This window comes from Porites lutea, chromosome 10 (genome assembly GCF_958299795.1).
Source record: "Porites lutea chromosome 10, jaPorLute2.1, whole genome shotgun sequence".
Taxonomy (NCBI): Eukaryota; Metazoa; Cnidaria; class Anthozoa; order Scleractinia; family Poritidae; genus Porites; species Porites lutea.
Genome location: NC_133210.1, coordinates 26,847,727 through 26,867,635, shown reverse-complemented (window position 1 = coordinate 26,867,635; position 19,909 = coordinate 26,847,727). Strand labels below are relative to the sequence as shown.

The 19,909-nt window shown below is 41.9% G+C and overlaps 1 protein-coding gene across 2 annotated transcripts in view; it reads left to right on the top strand.

Annotated features, from left to right (window-relative positions):
• Positions 1 to 15,268, top strand: part of LOC140950957 (uncharacterized) — a 33,135-nt gene extending 17,867 nt beyond the window's left edge. The window contains exons 3-4 of one of the 2 annotated variants that reach the window (XM_073400171.1): positions 203 to 10,555; positions 10,904 to 15,268. In XM_073400171.1, the coding sequence (XP_073256272.1) occupies positions 203 to 10,555; positions 10,904 to 11,206 (10,656 nt within the window). In that variant the 3' untranslated portion in view covers positions 11,207 to 15,268. Of the gene's footprint in view, positions 1 to 202 lie in introns of both variants that reach the window. The other variant, XM_073400170.1, reaches the window with a different exon arrangement.
• The last annotated feature ends 4,641 nt before the right edge of the window (positions 15,269 to 19,909 follow it).

Below are 19,909 nucleotides of genomic sequence, written 5' to 3'. Positions count from 1 at the left end.
TGACCCCATGGACAGCAAGTGCTAAACGTAAGGCGGAGTAATCTTTCAAGCAAGTAACACTGTTGCTATTTTTCTAGGATGTTTTGACAAAATTATAGAACCCTTTATGTCTTGGCCATGAGCATTGTTACACAGCGCTGTTTTTAGTGTAAAGCTATCCTCTTCCTGATGCTGATTTACCCTTTAATTTTGTTGTTATCAGACAGAGAGGTGGAAATCCAGGGTGGATAATTTGACTCGACAAAATCAGCAACTTCAGGAACAGCTCTCTGATTTCAAATCCAAGTTCAACAAACAGCAGGAGGAACTGTCGTCCACCCAGCGCCGACTTCGTGAACGAGAATGGGAACTGGAGTCTCTTCGGCGAGAGCTCAACAGCAAGACTAACTCCGTGGACAAGATACGAACTGAGAAGATGGTCCTCGAGAAGGAGCTAATCGTGTTGCGGGAGCAGATGACCAGTCAGGTTTCCCAGGTGCAAGTTCTAGAGTCTTCACCCGACGACATGGAAGCGTCATTCCTACACGAGACTGTCTCTCAGCTGGAAATAGAATGCAAAAATGCGGTGGATGAACGAGATGTGCTTCAAAGCGAACTCGCCACGTTACAAGCTAAGCTTGCTCGACTTCAGGACGACTGTGATAGGTACCGAAGGCAATCTGAGATGGCGGGGAAAACAGGAAACTTGACCGTAAGCAGGTATGAGGTGCAGGTGCAGAATGCTGTAAAGCAGAGAGATTCTTTCAAACATCAGCTGGACGACCTCCGCGAGGAGCTCAAGAAGGCTAAAGACACCATTTCCCGACTGCATCGCGAGGTCTTGCAGAATCAGAATGATGCAAACAAGTACAAGGAGGAGTCCATCTTAAAGGCGCACAGAATAGAAAATCTTCAAACCCAAAACTCCACGCTGGAAGAGAGCTTAGAAACTGCTAAATCTGAGTTGAATAAGTCTCAAACAACGGTGGATGTACAATACCGGGAATTGCTGAAGCTAAAAGAGATGATCACAATGCACGAGAAAACCATTCAAGAGTATGAAGTCACGGTGAAGACCCTTCATGACGAGAAGGAGACCACTGAAAAGGAACTAGTCTTGGTGAAGGGAAAGTACTCGAACCTCCAGGCGTCGCAAGGCAAACTTCAAGAACGCGTGAAGGAGTGGGAGTCAGTCGAGGTGAAGCTCCAAAAGAGGGTTAGTGAGTTGGAGACAGAGCTGGAAGTTCAAAAGGAAAGAAGCACTGACCAAGCTGATGGGCAGTTAATGAGTAGAATGGAAGATCTCCAGTCCAGACTTGACGAGTCGGCCATGTCAGTGACAGATCTTCAAGGACGATATAACATTGTAATAAGAGAAAGAGACGAGCTTCGGAAGGTTATCGAAAATCTCAATTCAAAGATTCTGAACACTTCTGATTCCCTGCGGGTTGCACAAGAGGAGAAGGGAGAACTGGAACGCGCCGTCACCATAGAGCGTAATAAAGTATCAAAATTAGAGGTTCAACTGGAAAGCGTCACCAAAGCGAGAGACAGGTACAAATCGGAGCTTGACTCGGAGAAGAACAAGTGCACCCAGCTAAAGAAAGAATTAATGGTGGTACAGCAAGAGCTGTCTGAAAGCAGAAGGGTAATAGAACGACTCAACGGAGATCTAGAGAAAAAAGACAAGATGATTATAGAATTTAAGTCTAAAGTGTCATCTCTCGAGGCAAAGGTCGATGGCTACCTTGAGGAAGAACAAAAACTAGAGCGAAGGATCCAGATGCTGGAGAATGAAGCCGAAGAACTTCGTTCTGAACAGATGGAGCTCCAGAGGAGATTGGGCGACTCAGAGACTAACTACAAGGTCGCAGTGGATGAGAAAGATAGGATAAACGAAGATCTTCAGACTGTGTATAAAGATATGTCAAATTTACAATCCAATTTCAACATTGTGGAGCAGCAGCGAAATGACTTGGAACAGCAGCTTTCAATGTTGAAGAACAAGATTGCAAAACTTGAGGACGAACTAAGCAAAGTGACGAGGCAGAATTCTGTTTTAGACGTAGAAGTGCAAGAGCTTCGATCAACTAAGGATAAGAATGCAGAAGATATTGAATCACTTAAAGGCAGATTAACTGATCTAAACAAACTGGCTGAAGCTTACAAAAAAGAGATAGCTGAGAGGGACGACTTAATCGAGCGACTTAGACGTGAACTAGCCGCGTTAACTTCTGACAAGGATACCAGTCTTGCTGAAATAAGCCGCTTAAAAACGGAAATAGGCGTCCTTGAAGAAGAAAATAAAAGGCTTAAGAAAGTATTAGATGCAAGTAATGAGGAGATCGCGCGTCTCTCGTCGTTATACAGTACTGCAACACAAAGCAAAGAACTTCTGCAGACCGATTTTGAAGTTGTTCAAATGAAGGTGTCCGATCTCGAGTCAACATACGTGGATTTCGAAGAGCAAGGAAAAGATGCTGGAGCTCTGTTGGATGAGGAGCGTGCGAGAAATGTGGACCTGGAAAAAAAGATACGCGAGCTTACCGAGAAAGTGAAAGAGTTAGAAAACCAGCTAGATGGAAGACAAAGAGAACTTGACAAGCTGGAAAACGACATGGACGTAGCCGAAGAAAAGATGCTCACGCTAAATATTGAAATTGAACAGATTAATGAGGAGAAATCTAAGGAGTATCAGAAACTACTGGCGACTGAAAGCAAGTTAAGGGAAGTCGAGACAGACCTTGATGCTGCCCGAGATGACAAAGACCAAGCTGAGAAAGAGCTTTATGCTCTTCAAAATAAGGCATCAAAGCAAGAAACACAGCTCGAGACTTGTCGTAGACAGGTAACCCAATTACGGGATCAACTCGACGCTGCCAACAAGAAGCTTCTAGAGAGTAAGGAACGCTTCATTCAAATAGAGAACAAATCGGCTCAACACGAGAAGTTTGGCGAGACGTTGAATACCATCATAGGCAGAAAAGATAAAACGATCGACGAGTTGAATAGCAAGCTTAGACAGCTTCAAGATGAGTTAGACAAAACAAAACGGCAGTTGAACAAAAACAATGTGACCTGCGACGTGCTTACGGCCGACAAGGAAGACCTGCAGAAGAGAATTGCTGTCTTACAAGTGAGAATTGAGGACATGGATCAAGAAATAAGAAATCTGAAGCAGAATCGTCAAGAGCTACTGCGTGATATAAGTTCGAGAGATCACAAAATTACCATCGCTGAGACTCAGCTTACAAGTGTTGCCAAGGAAAGAGATCTCTACAAAACGGAAGGTCTTGCTTTCCGCGAGGACTGCCGCAAAGTGAAAGAAGATCTTATGAACACTAAGAACAGTTTAGTGGAGAAAGATCGCACCATAAACAACCAGGTTAAAGAGATTCGAGACAAAATTAAATTGGCAGATACTTTAAATAACGCGAAGAAGAATCTCGAAGATGAGTTGATAAGTTTAAAGAAAGACCTCGAGAGCACTCGTGTTTCCAGCCAAGAGCGGGTTAAAGATTTGCAAGGCCAACTTCAGCAAGCAAACATCAACATATCCAAGCTCGAGATTACTGTGACAACGCTGGGCAGGCAAGGTGAATTAAGTGAAAAAGACCGGAAGGAGTACGATGACAAGATTTTTGAAATTGAAAATTTGTACAAGTCTACTCAGGGCCGCGAAGCCGACTTAAGAAGTGAGGTTGAGGTCCGCACCACGAAAATTGTGCAGATGGAGACGGATCTTAAGAAGTCACAAAAGCGAATCTTTGAACTAGAATCTGAGGGCACGCAGCTCCAGAGGAAATTGCAAGAGCTGCAGAAAACGCGAGTGAGAATCGATAAAGAAAAAAGCGATCTGAGGGAAGAACTCGTCAACGCAAACACCAGAATCTCAGAGTTGGAGCTGAAATCCGAATACGATGATAAGGAGATCGATTCGCTGAAGAAGCAGCTTGGAGGAGCGCTACAGCGGACTTCAGGTGTGAGTAGAGACGACTACCTAAAGCAAGAACAGCAGCTGGTCGAACTGAAGATAATCACAGAGACAACTCAAGACAGGTTAAACGAGAAAGACAATCTTATACGTCAGTTGGAATCAGCGAGAACCTACCTCGAAGATCAGGTTGATTCTTTGAAGGATGCCCTCAAAACCGCAGAGGAGGATGTCGAGAGGCTGAAAGATGAGGTCGGGAGCCTACAGGGGGAAAATATCGAGCTTAACAGAGTGCTCAATGAACTTCAGGGTCAGATGAGAAAAGTGGCGTTGGAGAAAGATCGCCTCCAAAACGAGCTTGATAACCAAGTAAAAAAGGTGTCTTCCATAGGAGAGCAACTGGTGCAGCTTACTAGAACCGACGAAACTAACAGAAACAAGATCGCTGAGCTTCGGTCGTCACTTGACCAGAGTCGCGAAGAAAGCATGATTCAGAAAAAGTCCATCACTGATCTCCAAAGCAAGGCTGATTTCCTAGAAAATGACTTGAATGGTAAGAACAAGGTTATTGATGACTTGAGACAAATTAAGAAGACCTTAGAAGATGAGATTGACGAGCTACAAAAAGAACTTCGTGAGTTAAAGAATTATCACGATGTTATGTTGCGTGACAAGGAAGATGTTGAAAAGAGTTACAAGTTGATTTCAGAAAAAACAGCATTGATGGAAGACACTTATGAAGGAAGCAAGGGAGACGTACGAAGACTTACAGAGCAAATAGCTGTCCTGCAAGGAAAGCTTACTGACGCGGAGACCGAGATCAGAGCCTACCAAGACAAGGAAAGGGACCTTCTGGATAAAATCAAGAGCTACCACACACAGGTGTCCAAACTGGAATCAACGAATGAAATTCAGAATGAAAGGATCATGGTCTTGGAACAAGATGTGTCGGCGTTGAAGGACGAAATCACGGCTCTCTTAGATGACCGAGATCGTGCAGTTAGGGAGCTACTCACTGTAACCAAGGTGATGGAAGAAAAAACAACTCAGATCACCCGCCTTCAGAAAGACCTTGATGTTGCCAGCAAAGAGAAGGCAGCCATGGAAGTGCAGCTACAGGAACAAGTTAACGTTGTGTCACAAAATGAGACACAGCTCCTCAACGCAGAACGCCAACTTCAAGAGTGGATGGTCCGTGGTGGTGATGAGGCAGATGCTACACCTAAGGACAGCATCAAAGCAGAGAGAGACTCTCTTCAAAAAGAAGTGCACGCTTTAAGACACGAGGTGTCTTCCACGAAAGCCACGCTGGATAAAGCTCAAAAAAGAAAGGATGACTTGGAGAAGGAAAACTTCTCTTTGCGAAAGCAGTCTACAGAGCTAGAGATGAAAGTGAAGGCGCTTGACCACGAAAACGAAGACCTTAATCGTGAGCTAATTAAAGACCAGAAGAGAATAAGTGTGTTAGAGGGCGATATTCATCGCCTTAACGTTGAAAAGAACACCCTCCTTGGTGAGCTGGAGAAAGCAAGAGGCGTTATGGACAAGCAGCGAGATGAAAACGCCATTGTTCTCAGACAGATCTCTGAGCTTCGGGCCATTGTGGAAAACGTCGACAAGACCATTGAAGAAAAGAACCAGCAGATAGAATGGTATCATGCCAACAACAAAACCCTTGAGGAAGAGGTGACGAGTCTTAAGCGAAAGGTAGCTTTATACAGAGAAGACTACGATAAAGCCCAGCACGATCTAGCAGCACTAACATTAAAGGTGCAAGAACTTGAGTCCAAAATTGACGCTCTTAAACACAGCCTTGACCTCGCCGAGAACGAGAAGAACAAATTGAGACAAGAGAAAGCTACACTCTTAACGTCCTTAAACGAGTATAAGTCCAACTTTGCGAATGCCAAGAGAGAGGTAGACAAGCTACAGAACGAGATCCTTTCAATTAACCGCAAGCTTACTTATTTTCAAGCGAGGAATGAAACTCTAGAGGAGGAGAAGGTCCGTTTGAAGAAAGAGATAACAGATCTCAAGCGGGAAAATACTGAATTGAGAGCACGTCTCAATGCTCTCCAGGCTGACCGAGATCGCCTGCAAAGTGACATAACTGTTATAAACAAGAAGTACGTCGATATACAAACAGTGCAAGCGGATAAGCGAGAGAAGAAACCAACCGATGCAAGTACACTCAAGAGACTGAAAGACTTGGAAGAATCGTACCAGAAGATTCTGAACGAGAAGGAGGACACAGAGAGGAGATACCTGGATGGGAAGAGGAGAATATCCAAACTTGAGTTGGAGCATGGAGATTCCAGCCGAATTATCCAGGCGTTAGAACACGATGTTATGTTGAAGGTCCAAAGGATATCTGACCTAGAGAACAGCCTCTCGGAGCTTCACGGACGAGATGTAGTTGACGAGGGCGATTACAAAACTCTGCGAAAGAAGGTTGTTAGCCTAGAACAAGAGCTTCAATCAACCAAGAACAAGGTATTCCGGCTAGAAGCCTACAAGACGTCCTATGAAGACAAGCTTAAGGGTCTACAGGAGGATTTACTCGCCAGTCAACAGAAGACCGCTCAGACGGAGACAATGCTACAGACGAGTCAAGATCAACTGAGCGCGCAACAGAAGGAACTGATGGAGGCGCTAAAAAAGATGGCTGACTGGGAGTCAGCTTATAAGTCTGCTAACAACGCCAAGATCGAGCTGCAAAGGACCTTGCAGACTTCTCAGAGCAAAGTCGTTTCCCTGGAAGAGGAATTGCAGAATCAGATGAAAGCTAACGCACAGCTCAAGGGATCGCTGGATCAGATTAGATCCAGGAATGATAACTTGAGGCAGGAGATCACTGTTGTGCAAAAGAAACTAATAGACCAGCAAAAGTTCTATGAAGAACAAATCCGAGAACTTGTTGAGAAGAAGGCAATAATTGAGAGGCTACAGGAAGAGAACGATTCTTTAGAAGGCGAGAAGACCGAAATGAAGGAAGAACTCGACCGCGTTCGAACTGAACTCGACAAAGTGCTGATGGAACAACGAGACACAAAGTTTGAGCTTCAGAAGCTGCATATACAGTACACTGAGCTGGAGGGTACTGTTCGGTTGCTGAACGACGAAAACGAGAGGCTTAAAATGGAACTCGCTTCAGTCCAGAGACTCTATGATGAGCTAAAAATTTCCCGAGAAGAGACTATCGCCGTCCAGAGCGTTTCCACTGTAGAGGCAGCGGTTCCGGACATGTTCTCTGAAGAACTGAGTGCTGAGTTTGAAAGCATCAAGGTGGAAAGAGATACCCTCAAGCGAGAAAACAATGCTTTGCGAGAAAAAGCCACCGGGTTGGAACATTCTCTAGAGGAAGTCAAGCAAGAAAGACGCAAACTCCAGGACAAGGTGCTTGAGCTGCAGAAAAACCTATCTGAGAAGACACAGGAACTACAGATCTTAACGGCCGAGCACAAGAAAGTTACTTTAGAGCTACAAGCTGCTAGGCGGCGCCTTGAAGATCTTCAAGAAGAAGCTACAGATTGGGGCCAAGAGAAAGACTTGTTGGTTAAAGAAGTTGAATCTATGCAACGAAAGCTCCATGACCTTGTACTCGAGAGTCAGAAGGAAAAAGCCGAAGTCTCATCTGAACAGATATTTTCCACTATGGAGGCTGATTATAAAAAGCTACAGGAACGTGAAGGCGAGCTTCAGTTGGAACTTCTGGCCGCGTTGAAAAAGGTTTCTTCGCTCGAACATGACTTGGAGACCGAAAAAGAAAAGAACCTGGGGCTAGAAAGTTCAAACCAAACGCTCGAAAATAAAGTTGATACCCTAAAACGGGAAGTTGTTGAATATCAGACGAGGATCTCCAAGTTGGAGCTGGAATATGAACATATTCAGGAACGAAATATGGTACTTCAGCAACATGTGGCTGAACTTGAAAGCCAAATTGATTCTGTCAAGGACTCGAGCAAGCTGTCAAACCAGGGCAGGTCCGATTTAGAAAACGAGATTACTTCCCTCAAGACTAAAGTAAAGAAATTGCAGATACAGATTGAGGAAGAAAAGAAGATAAAAGATAACCTAAGAGCCCAGCTCGAAGATTATAAAAACATGGGAGACAGCCAATCGAGGGATTTTGCTGGCCGTGTTAACGAATTAAGAGTGGAGATAGAAACGTACCGCAAAGAAATAATCGAAAAAGAACGCGTGATCAAAGAAATGCAGAACAGACAGGCTGATCTAGAAGACGACATACATAGAGCACGGCGAGATCTCCAGAGTAAACAGATAGAATGCGATGATTACGTAAAGGACCTCGAGGAGAGCAACCAACAAAAGGCTGACATGGAAATTGAGATCAACACGCTTCGTGGACAATTACGAAACTTTGAGATTCTTGTCGAGGAGCACGAGAAGGACAAGGAAGAGCTAAGGCAGAACATTAATGAAGTTGTTGGCAAAAGTACCAATCAAAGCAATGACCTTAAGAAGCAGATAAAAGACGCCACTAACCAGATCGAAGTTTGTAAACGAGAGATCATTGAAAAAGAAACCATCATTCGAGAGCTTAAAGAACGTGTTTCTCAGGCGGAGCATGATCTCCACATCACTAAGACGGAGTTAGAAGGCAAAGAGAATGACTGTGAGGATTACATCAAAGATTTAGAGGACACCAGAAAGGAAAAGTCTGACATGGAGGTGGAACTCCTAGCACTAAGAAGCAAAGTTACCAAGTTAAATGTGCTGATCGATACCGAGAAATCCGAAAAGGCTCAACTTCAAGCACAGCTGGTGGACACTAGGAACCGCGGAGACGAAGAGTCATCTGGTTATGCGAAATTCGTGTCTGAACTGCAAACGAAGCTTGAAAACGCTAAGAGAGATATCAGCGTTAAGGAAGACGAAATTGAGCACTTGAAGTATGAGCTTGAAGTCACAAGAAGAGATCTTCTTTCAAAGGACGGAGAGTTCAAGATGTCTTTGGAAAAAATCGAGCAGATTACCAAAGACAAATCAGAATTGACTGTTGAAATAATGTCGCTTCGGGAAAAAGTTATTTTTCTTGAAGGCGACGTGCGGAAAGAACGAGTCGGTAAAGAAGGCCTCGAGAGGCAACTCGTGGAATCCACTGCGAAAGGGGAGACTGATGCTCAGGTCATGAGTGAACAGATTGTAGAAATACAGACGAGAGTCGAAAGCTACAAGAAAGAAATTATTGAAAAAGAGACTATAATAGAAAAGTTGCGATTCCAAACAACTTCCTTTGAGCAAGAGGTCGACCGTCTGAAGAGAGATTTTTCCTCCAAGAAAAACGAATGTGAGAGGTATAAGCAGGACATTGAAAGGCTTAAGCACGAGAAGGCAGACCAAGAAATGGAGATTAATACGCTTCGCAATACTATCAACAGACTAGAGATTCAAATAACGGAACTTAGGACAGACAAAGATATAGCGGTAGCGCAAACCGATGAACTGAAAAGTAAAGGTGAAAGCGAGGCGAGCTTAATGCACGAACAAATTATCGAGATTCAAACTCGCATCGAAGAGTACAAGACAGAGATAATAGAGAAAGAAACGGTCATTGAAAAGCTTCGTGTGCAGATCTCAAACAACGATGGCGAAATCGATAAGTTGAGGCGAGAGCTGGATACAAAGGAGGTGGAATGTGAAGGTTATATCCGGGAGATTGAGAAGCTTAATCAAGAGAATTATGATCTCGAATCCCAGCTCTCCACGATTCGCACCAAGTTCGAAGTGTTGACGAAGCAGATGAACGAGGCAAGAACAGAGAAGAGTATGACGGAGAGTGAGACAACAGTGCTGCTTGAGAAGATTACAGAGATCGAGAGCAGAATAGAAGTGTACAAAACGGAGATCATCGAGAAAGAAACTTTGATTGAACGACTGCGGATCCTAAACAGTTCTAATGAGCAGGATTTGGAAAGGCTCAAGCGAGAGCTCAGCAACAAGCAAGTGGAATGCGATGGCTACATAAGCGAGATTCAGGTACTGAATCAGAAACTAGCGGAATTAGACATCGAGCTTAACCACAGAAACAGCCGAGTACTGAAGCTTGAGGGATTCTTGGAAGACGAAAGAAAGGACAGGGAGGTGCAAATAAAGAATGTGAGATCGTCATTTGAGACTGACGTGACTTATTTGAAACGTGAGCTGGAGTCTAAAATATTGGAATGTAATGGCTACATCAAAGAAATCGAAGAGTTGAACCAGGAGATTTTCCGGCTGAAGGGAATGATGAGACCAGAGCAAGAGGTTGATGCGCATTATACCACTTCTTACATTATGCCACCAAAAGGTGTTACAGTTACCAGGGAAGTCGTTGTACCCCAGCAGTCGGCGACCACAGAGTCCGCACAATCTTCAACGTTCGGTCACACCGAATTCATGGTTGACGTTAAAGAGAAGGCGGTACCATTGGAGGTGTCTAGCTATCAAATGAACCCGAAAAGAATGGTTAAAGTGAAAAGTCCTTTCGAAACGCGTGCAAATCAGACGAGTACGGCTAGCAGTTCAAGCACGGGTAGCACCACCACCAGCACTACAAAGATAACCAGAATTCAGACAGGCGTGACTCCAATCCAGCGTTACCAGGTTGATGAAGATTCAGACAAGCCAGCCATCACAGTCGTAAGTAATAACGGGGCCACTGATAACACTCCACCCAGCAGCCCTTTTAAAATAAAACACTTGGAATCCAGTTCCAGTCCTAAGCTAAACGTCTCGTTCGACCCCGCATACCAATCCATGACGCCCACAACGTTAAATGTTACAGACACTAGAAGTCATACGTCAACATTCAGCAGCAGTACTGTCATGACTAAAATCACCCAATTGCAGACCAGTGCCTTGTACGCCCCCTCTTCCGGCTCGGAGAACCCCCAGGGTTCTTTAGAATTTCGAGTCGTTTCCCCTATAAACGGAATCGAGGCATCCCCCGAGAAGTTAGAAGAAAAAAGTCAAAATGTCATTTCGCAGGTCGAAGGATCTTCTGGTCCAATTCGTGTGAGAGTGGAGGCGGAGGAGAAGTTAGAATTTGAACCGATGCAGGTCACTGCTGAAGTGAAACCACTGCAGACCACTTCTTCAAGATTCCAGACGTTCAAGACCCACTACACTACAAGCGGGGAGGGAGGCGATAGTTCCTCTCAGGGGAGAACAAATGAAACTGTCACGCGCACGAAAAAGGTACAAGAGATTAAAGAACAGCGTGTTGAGTTCAAACGAGGAGGCAGTGGCAGCAGTCGTTCGAAGGATTCCAGCAAAACGTCGACGCTGTAAGAGTAGTTAATTGGGCAACCATTGTCGTACATAATTTGACTGCAATTGTGTGGAACTTGAGGTAAAGGAGGCATCACACTCACACTATAAGAGGGACTGGGATCAATTTTGATTTCTAGGAAACTGCTCACCTACCCCTCCCCTAGCCTAACATTTTGCCCCAAGTGAGACGCAAATGTTAAAGTTGAGTTCGGGGAGAGGTAAGTGGGCAGTTTTCCAGAAAACTAAACTGATCACGGGATTGTAAGTTGAGGTTGACTTGAAATGCATCTAGGAAGTAGTCAAAACGATAGGACTTTTGCACTAGTTGGTCACGTGATCAACTTTTTGTAAACACGAAAACAGTTCGTGAAGGAAAAATGTTTTTAGCAGCAACTGAAAGAAAATATTAAAATTAGGACATTTTCAGCCATATATTTAAAAAGTAGCAAATGCACATGAGCAACACTTGCCACGCAAGTATATGTGGTTTTCCATACAAATCCTTGCAAATTTTGAAATCTTTACACTTATGCATTAGGGGCTACAAATGAATTTTCTGTCATGAACAAACTAAAACTTGAGGCCCACAAGACGTAAGAACGAAGTTTTCGTGTTTACAGAAAGTTGATCACATGGTCATGTGATGGTATTGTGTTGACCAATACCAACTATTGTAAATGTCCCACTGTAAAACACAGGACCCTTCTCTCCCTGGTTACTATGGAATTTAAGCGGCGACGTTTTTGGGCGACGCGCGTCAAACGGAAGTGAGCCGTTTTCTATTTTAAATTGTCTTGACGCTTCCAAATTTGTATTGCTAAGAGTCTTTACCCTTATAGTGACGATTTGCCCAAAAATCACGGCTAAAGAGTACAAAAATTCCACTTTCGGTCGACGTGCGTCGCTCAAAAACGTCTCTACTTAAACTCCCAAGTTTCTTTGTACACCCATATCTCACTATCATAAAGAGATGCTATCACCTTTGTGTAGCCCTTCTCATTACCAGCAGAAATTAATTAGAAGTTTGTAATGTCCCTGTGGTGGTAACTTTGGAACACAGCTGTTTCTCCTCGCTTGTCGCCGCTAGAAACGTTTCGTGTGACAGAAACGCCCTAGCGGCGTGAAGCTAGAAGAGAGGGCTGTATAAACAGGGCACCCTGTTGGGTGTCTAACAATAATGTTTCACTCTCATCTCAATCTTTCCGATGAAAATCTTTGTCTTTGGGGCTCATCAGATTTGAGGTGCCTTGTTTACCCTATTTATTATTTCTAACACCGAATCAAAGCTGGCCCTGCTCGAGTACACTTGTGTATGGCCGCTTCCCTTAAATTATACTTTGTAGCTACCAATGGCCCGGAAAAGCTATGCAGCTTGACTCAAAACACAATAAAAGTTTAGTAGAATTTGCATAGATTAGCGAATGCCGTCATCTTAAAAGCGGGTACCAATTTGAAGTTTTTACTGATTTCTCTAGTTGGTGTATTGTATTTACTAGTCTTTTACGACTGACCATACCAGCATGATATCTTGGTTTTTGCGCTTTTTCGGTACTTGAGTGAAAGCCTCTCTGTTAAGAGCAACCTCGTCCCCAGGCCAATTCGCGCTAACCAAATTCTTCCGACAAGCTGGACGGATAACGTCACATCCGAAATCGCCGAGGAAGACAGGGAACGAGGCTGTGTTGAGAACAAAGTTATATCGTTTGTCCGGGTCTTGATTAAGTTGTGTACGTTTTGAGAAAAATGAAACGGTAAATTTGTAGGGGGATAATCAAAGGATATCATAGGAAATATTTTGACAACTAGAGAAGGAATTTCTAAATACTGCTGCCATAACATCAAATAAGGATCTGGTGTAGACAATTACCGTTTTCGTGAACGAGACAAGTTTTAATGTCAATTCTTTTTTACTTGAATAGGGTGCGCGCGACGATGCTAGGTAGAATTTTAAATTATTTGGGGGACAGATTTTGAAAAGTAGTCAAACATTTAAATTACATTTATTGGGATAATAAAAAGAAGAAGAGTTTAGGACTGTCAATTCCAACATGATACAAAAACAATTGTCTAGGAATTAGTTCTGTTAAATTCTGTGGTCATAGTAGTGCAAAAAGGTATTGTTTTTAACTTAAATTTATGGCTTTAAATGTGTAAATATGTGACGTAAGCGTTTTAGAGAAGCCACTTGGTTCTAGAGTGAACGATGAAATGTGCAGAAGATACAATTTTTTTTAAGTTAATAGTTGGTTTAAAACTACGTTTAAACGAGGGGAGATTTTTCCGAATTCGTAAGTGTTGCTGAATTTGATGCCTTTAGGGTGTTCGGATTCGCGAGCGTTTACACTCGTACGTTAGGTAGTTATTTGGGGGCTTTAGATCTTGAGACGAGGACGACTACGAGTACGAGATTTTCTCAATACGAAGTACTGCACGCGCGTGAACCAACGTTATTTTGGCGGGAAAACGTGATAGTCGTCGTCATTCTACTACGAGTTTTAGCGAAATGTAGTGGCGGGAACAAGTTATCAAATGTAAGAAGTTTTATCATTTTGCCATCGGGGAGGGTTTAACCTCCTTCAGTATAAATAACCGTACTAACTTTTTTGGTAAAAAAAGTAAAATGAAGTTAAATCTCGTACCCGTACTCTTTTACTCTTTCTCGTCCTCAAATCTAAAGCTCTCTATTTAGATTCCGGATTTTAAATCTCTGGACACGCGTCCAAACTAGGAAATTTTGTTCCTGATTCACAAATCCGCGTGTAAACCGTATAATAAATTAAGAACCGAAGTGTTGCGGATTCGTTTCGAATCCAGAAAAATTTCTTCAAATGTAAATCTAGTATTAATGGATAATGTATTTCGGTTTTTTTGACTTAAGTTAATATTTTTAAGAAGGTGTATAAATGGCCAAAAGGTAGGAATAAGCCATTTTTATTCAAACGTCATGTTATTTTGTCCTCTGTTAGGTATTTATTCTCGCCCTTTATGTTGTGCTAACTACATTAAGTTGTTTATATGGCTCTATTTTAAGGTGGTTACCATATACCCTGCGAGCAGCAGTTTCCTTCTTGCATGGCGTTCAGCACTTACAAAGACGTTCGTGTCGCCGGCGGTCGCTTTGTTAGTTTGTTTACGCTCCAAGAGGAACCTTTTTCGCGAGCATGCGCTTTAGACACCTCCAAAACCTTAGAGGTAGTAGATGTAGACACGAGACTGACAGGTTTTTAAACTGCTTTCGACCAGTTGAACATTTCAGACCCCCTTTACACGGGTCCGGGCAAATATTTGAACGGACGAAAACTTCCTTGGATCTGCTTTTTGGTTCACACGGGACCCTCGGAACCGTGCAATGCTTTGAACAGTACTGCAATCTGAAACAGAATAGACCTTTTTACCGATACGGCGGCCATATTGAATTTACTAGAGTTAAGGAGTATTATGGGATGCCCAGGGGGCACTTACTCAGTATTTACGCGCGCTTTTCGGGCAAAAAGAGAACTTCACTGTATATTTCTCGGGAAAAAGGCGATCATTTCCTATTACAATCCTTCTTCTAGGAAATCTTAAAGGAAAATTGGCCCGAAAAGGGCGCGTAAATACTGAGCGTATATCGCATCGTGTTCATGCCCGCTGAGCATCTCTTAATACTCCTTAAATCTAATAAATTCAATATGGCCACCGTATCGGTGAAAAGGTCTATTGTAAAAGTGTTCCACAGGTAAAACATTTTGTCCGGACCCGTCGAAGTGTAAACGGAATCTCAAGCGCCTTTTTTTTTTTACCAATTTTCGTCTCAGCATTTGTGTAGAAAGAGCACTAAGCTTGACTCCAACGACACCCGTTTCAAGATGATCTACGATCACGTGGGGTACTAACACATAAGTGGTATGAACTGTGAACAAGCTCGCCGGTAGGAAGTTAAGGCTTGCCTAATTTTCTCTAATAGCTCACCGAGAAATGTTTCTAATTTTGACCTTTCTGAAAGCGTATGACATGTTAAATAAGGAGGGTTTCTAGTGATATTTTGAGGAAACATTTTGAAAGAAAAATAGAATGTTTGCCAATAAAATATGAAAAAGATTTCTCTGTTGAGTCTTTGCATCGACAGTTTTCCTTTTCTTACCACTTAACTGCACTTGCAGGGGTAGTAATAGGGCGGGGGAATTTAAGCAGTAGGGAACATAAAAGCTAAGTTTACAATAGAACACTCCAAGAGGGAATGGAGTGTTATTTAACATTCTTTGGGTGATTACGCTTTGCTTTGCCCGTGGTTTGATTGATATGATATGTTCCGTGCCGGCAAAATACCTCATGTTATGTTAATATTGAGATCAACAGATACAGTCGAACCTCTCGTAAGCGACCACCTCAGATATTCGAAAAAGTGGTCGTAACTAGAACTGGTCGCTTACGAGAGTGGTCGCAAGGAAAGTTTCAACTGTATTACATAGGACCCCAGAAAACATCCACTATAACTGCTGGTGTGGATGTTTTATAGGCAGTGAAAGACCTACTGTGTAATACGTCATGTCTCTTGCCTTCGTTCTTCGTTCTCCTGCTCACGCAGTCCATATTCTGACTCATATGTAAGTCGTATGTAAGAAAATTGGGGGGGGGGGGGGGGGGGGGTCTGTAAGAATTAAATATACATGTGGGCGAATTCTTGTTTAAATTCTTGCGTAATTAGCATATGCTTTTCATATCTAATGAAGCTAACAAAATAAAATCTCTTAATATTGAAAGAGCATAACAATTTCAGTTATCTCTGAAAATTTGAACCCGATGTACCGAATACTTTCGGAGAAATTCTTCTTTGAAAAACCCCAAATTTTACAAGGAATGTATGAGCTCATTACCGTTTTTGCCACCCAGTTTGTTCGCATTTTTTGATTGCTGCTATTTTCTTTCATAAGCTTATTGATTGCAAAGAGCTGAATCTTGCACAAACTGCTCAAATTATATTGTGATTTTACTTGACCCGTGAAATAGGTAGTAGAATACTACACAATTATGCACTAAATCCATTGTATTCTTTTGTTTAACTCTTGCTATTTGGCACCAGCTATTTGCTAGTATCTGTTTACGGTTCAAGTAAAATCACTCTAACCACCTTTTTCAATTTTTCTACCTAATCTGTATACATTACGGATACGTGCTCTATGAGTAAACTCATATGCTAATGAGCAAAAATGTAAACAATGATATCACGATGAATCCGCCAATTAGAACGCGTCGCCAGATGACTTCAGGTGCAGGGAGCTTACCTCCATTGTGGAAGATCAAGAGGGAAAGTAAAGAATGCAGTTGAGAAGAGAAAAGGGAAAGCAGCTTATACAACCAGCTTTTTTGCGGTAGGACGTAATTCTCTTTCCAGTTAAACATTTTGTGAATGTTTTCTTGCGGTTGCATTGCCTAAGAATTCAACCCCAGGACCTCCAAGCATTCAACAATCAATGAGTTGTTTGTCACGATTTCTATTATATAGCATTTTTGTGTATCTGAGTGAGGCGATTAAGAACGTAACACGTCTTACTTTGACTCCAGAGATAAAAAAGATAGTATGTATGTGACTGTTACTCTTAGTACGTGACGGGTCTTGAAACTCCATAGGCAGCACCATAACAATCATTTTGGAGAGCAAGTTCCCTTAATCTTTCTCAACATTGTTTTTCTGGGTTTTACGTGTCCTAAGGCTTGGATGACCAACGCCCCATCCCTCAGTCTCGTGAGTGATTGGCTGTTTACCATGTGTTCCAAAGAACCGGTTGGGATGACCGCTGAATAATGTGAGGGTTTATACAACCGGAAGAGGGTTTACGCTTACTGTAGATGACTAAAATCGCGGGAAATGAGCAAATTGTACACAATTCTCCGACTTACTGTTTTAAATCGGAAGGGATGGGTACTCTTCTAAACGGATTTCCGGAAAATTTATGTATAATTTGATTTTTCTCTGAGAATTTCTAAATTTTAAATTTAAAGCACCCTTTTTGTTGGGATGTATGATGGAGCCAATATTTTTACATTGAATAACTGTTTTCCTTAATTTCATCTGATTTATTAAAGATTGTTTTGAAATGATTAATATACGAATTTCATATATTTGGACTACAGGATGAAGAAATGCAGAGACGTTCATCGCAGTCAGTTTCCCCTTCCGCTGAACAAGTCGTGACGAGCTTAAGGTAACTCGAAGGGAAGAGGGAGTGGGGGACCCCTTTTGCTCTTTGCGGTTTTTTGCCACTCCTCTCGTTAACCCTTTAAGGCTTAAGAGTGATCATCATCAAATTTCTCCTTATAATATCAATGCTTTGTAAAACAGAGTGGTCATAAGAATTACGATCATGATCACACAAGATGAATTTGCTTGATATTTTATCAACCTCTCCACACTACTTCTGTAGGAAATGAATAGAGGCAACAAATGAGAATTCAAATTTTGATCTTAGGGTTTAAAGGGTTACCGCCTGCAAGGCAAGCTAATTTCTTAACGGATGCGCTTTCGTTTTTTTATGATCATAATTCTCACATGGGAGCTGTTTCAAACCTCTAAGCATCAGGATGTTTAAAATTATTTTTCCGATGACAAGGGATGTTTGAAGACCGCTTTATTGTACTCGCTGTTACGAGAATGTCAGAAAACTTCGTTGTTATGTCTTTTTCCCAGTGTGAGTAAAATTAGAACATCCGCCGAATTATCGACAAAGAACTAAGTGAGCCCATAAAATTCCGGACAAGCTTGATTCGCATGCCTTCTAATGATGCTTATAAGACAAAAAGCGATTGAGCTCAAAAAGTGGGTTATTATTTATTTTGTGATACGCAGTAGAATAAAGAGCGAACAATATAAGACCCAAGGGATAGGTTTAGGCTTTTAAACACTTGCGTATTTATGATTGGTCTAGTGATTTCCAAAGAGGAAAAATATTGATTCAGTGAACGCAACTTATTTGATACTGTTTTCTTAAACGAAAACTCGTTGATCAGATGTCCTCCAAACATGGGTGAAGATACTAAACGCTCTTGTTACCAAAAATCGAGAAGAGTCTCGAAGGTAGATGAGACAGTGTGCTACAAATAAAAGCAAATAGCCAACATACGGTACAACTAGAGCAACAATTGGAAGATAGTTGAGGTTTTCTGCATAGTACACACAGCATTGAATATTCCCAGGGACGTATGTTTCGACTATTTTCAGTGGACTTGAAAATTAAAACGATTTTGTTATCCCGTTATTATTTCAGAGAGGGGTGTTGAAATTTTTAACAATCACTGCCGATAACAGAGTAATCTCGTTTTGATTTGCATAACAACAGGACAAACATTAAATAGCCGAGTACTGAAAAGTTTGTTCGCGTTTAATCAACTTGTACTTAGTTTCGAACTGCTGCTGTGTTTCTTTCTTCTTGTCTTGGCTAGAATCAACTTTTTTTTTTCGCTAGAGATTTAAGTTGGTTTATTGAGGATCTGGCATTTAATATTAATTGAGCTTCTTCTCACTCTTAACAAAAACTCTGAGGGTAGGAAAATTCTCGACATATTTGGTCTCCCTAAAGGCTGTGTGTGACACAATGAGTTTGATTGGGTTTTAAACGAAATCTTTCTGGAACCCCTTTTGTGATCCTAGAACTGCTTTGTCCGAAATCTCTGTTGCGAAACGCGATGGCATATTCATTGCGACACTCTTTCGACCGTTTCCGAGTTTGCAGCTTGTGTTGAGTGCGTTAACAGGCTTGACAGCAGCTCGACTCTACCCGATTTTCAAGTGAACAGATTTCAATCCCGAGATTGCACGACTATTGGTTGCACGTTGGGTGAAAACTATCGCTTTTGGGTAAGTGTTTTAAAATGTTCCATCAGTTTCTCTGGAAGCCTTTTAAAATTTTGTAGCAAATAAACCGATATAAGAGGGCGGTGGTTAATGATCTTACAGCTTGCGCCAAATTTTATTTATTAGCTCGGAATTTGTGGGTAATGATATACTAGTGCTCTACTAATGCTCCCGAAGAAAACGAAACTTTGTGTTTTGGAATTGATGCCATGTCTAATGTCTGTAATTTTGGAAGTGACATTGAAGAGTTAATGGAATCTAAAGCCAATTTTCCTGATAACTGATAACATGACAAGTTGAACAGAATGTCGTTTTGTCACATAATTCCCGCAAATAATTTGAACTGAAAGTACAAACCGCAAAAGTTGCCAATAATATCGACCGATCGATTTCATGTCAAGACTGATACGATACGTGTTTATCTAGCGATATTTGACTTTGAGTGTATTTTAAGTTTGTTTACATTTGAGCTGATTTGGTTTATTTGAACAAATAAAGGTCGATATCAGCGAAAAGCACATCTAAACTACTAGGCTTGGCTAATATTTACAAAAGCTCTCGCGAAAAGTCAAGAATTCGCTGAGTAAACAGAATTGTTGAGTGGTTCTAATAGTTATTATTGCCCAACCCCGTAGAGAGTCGAAAAACTTTTATCCATTTGAATATGCAAGAATACCTGTATACCTTGTAGTAACATTTGTAATATTTTGGGTGAACGTTCCGGAAAACCTCCATTAATACTCGAACCCTATCAAAGCTTTGCACTGGATGTTCTCGAGAAGCGAAATGTTGGTTTTGAAAAAATTTAGGTTGAAGTTCACGAGTATAGTACAAAAGTTATTGAAGAATGCGCTTCTGATGACATGTATAATGAATTTCAAAGTTTCAAG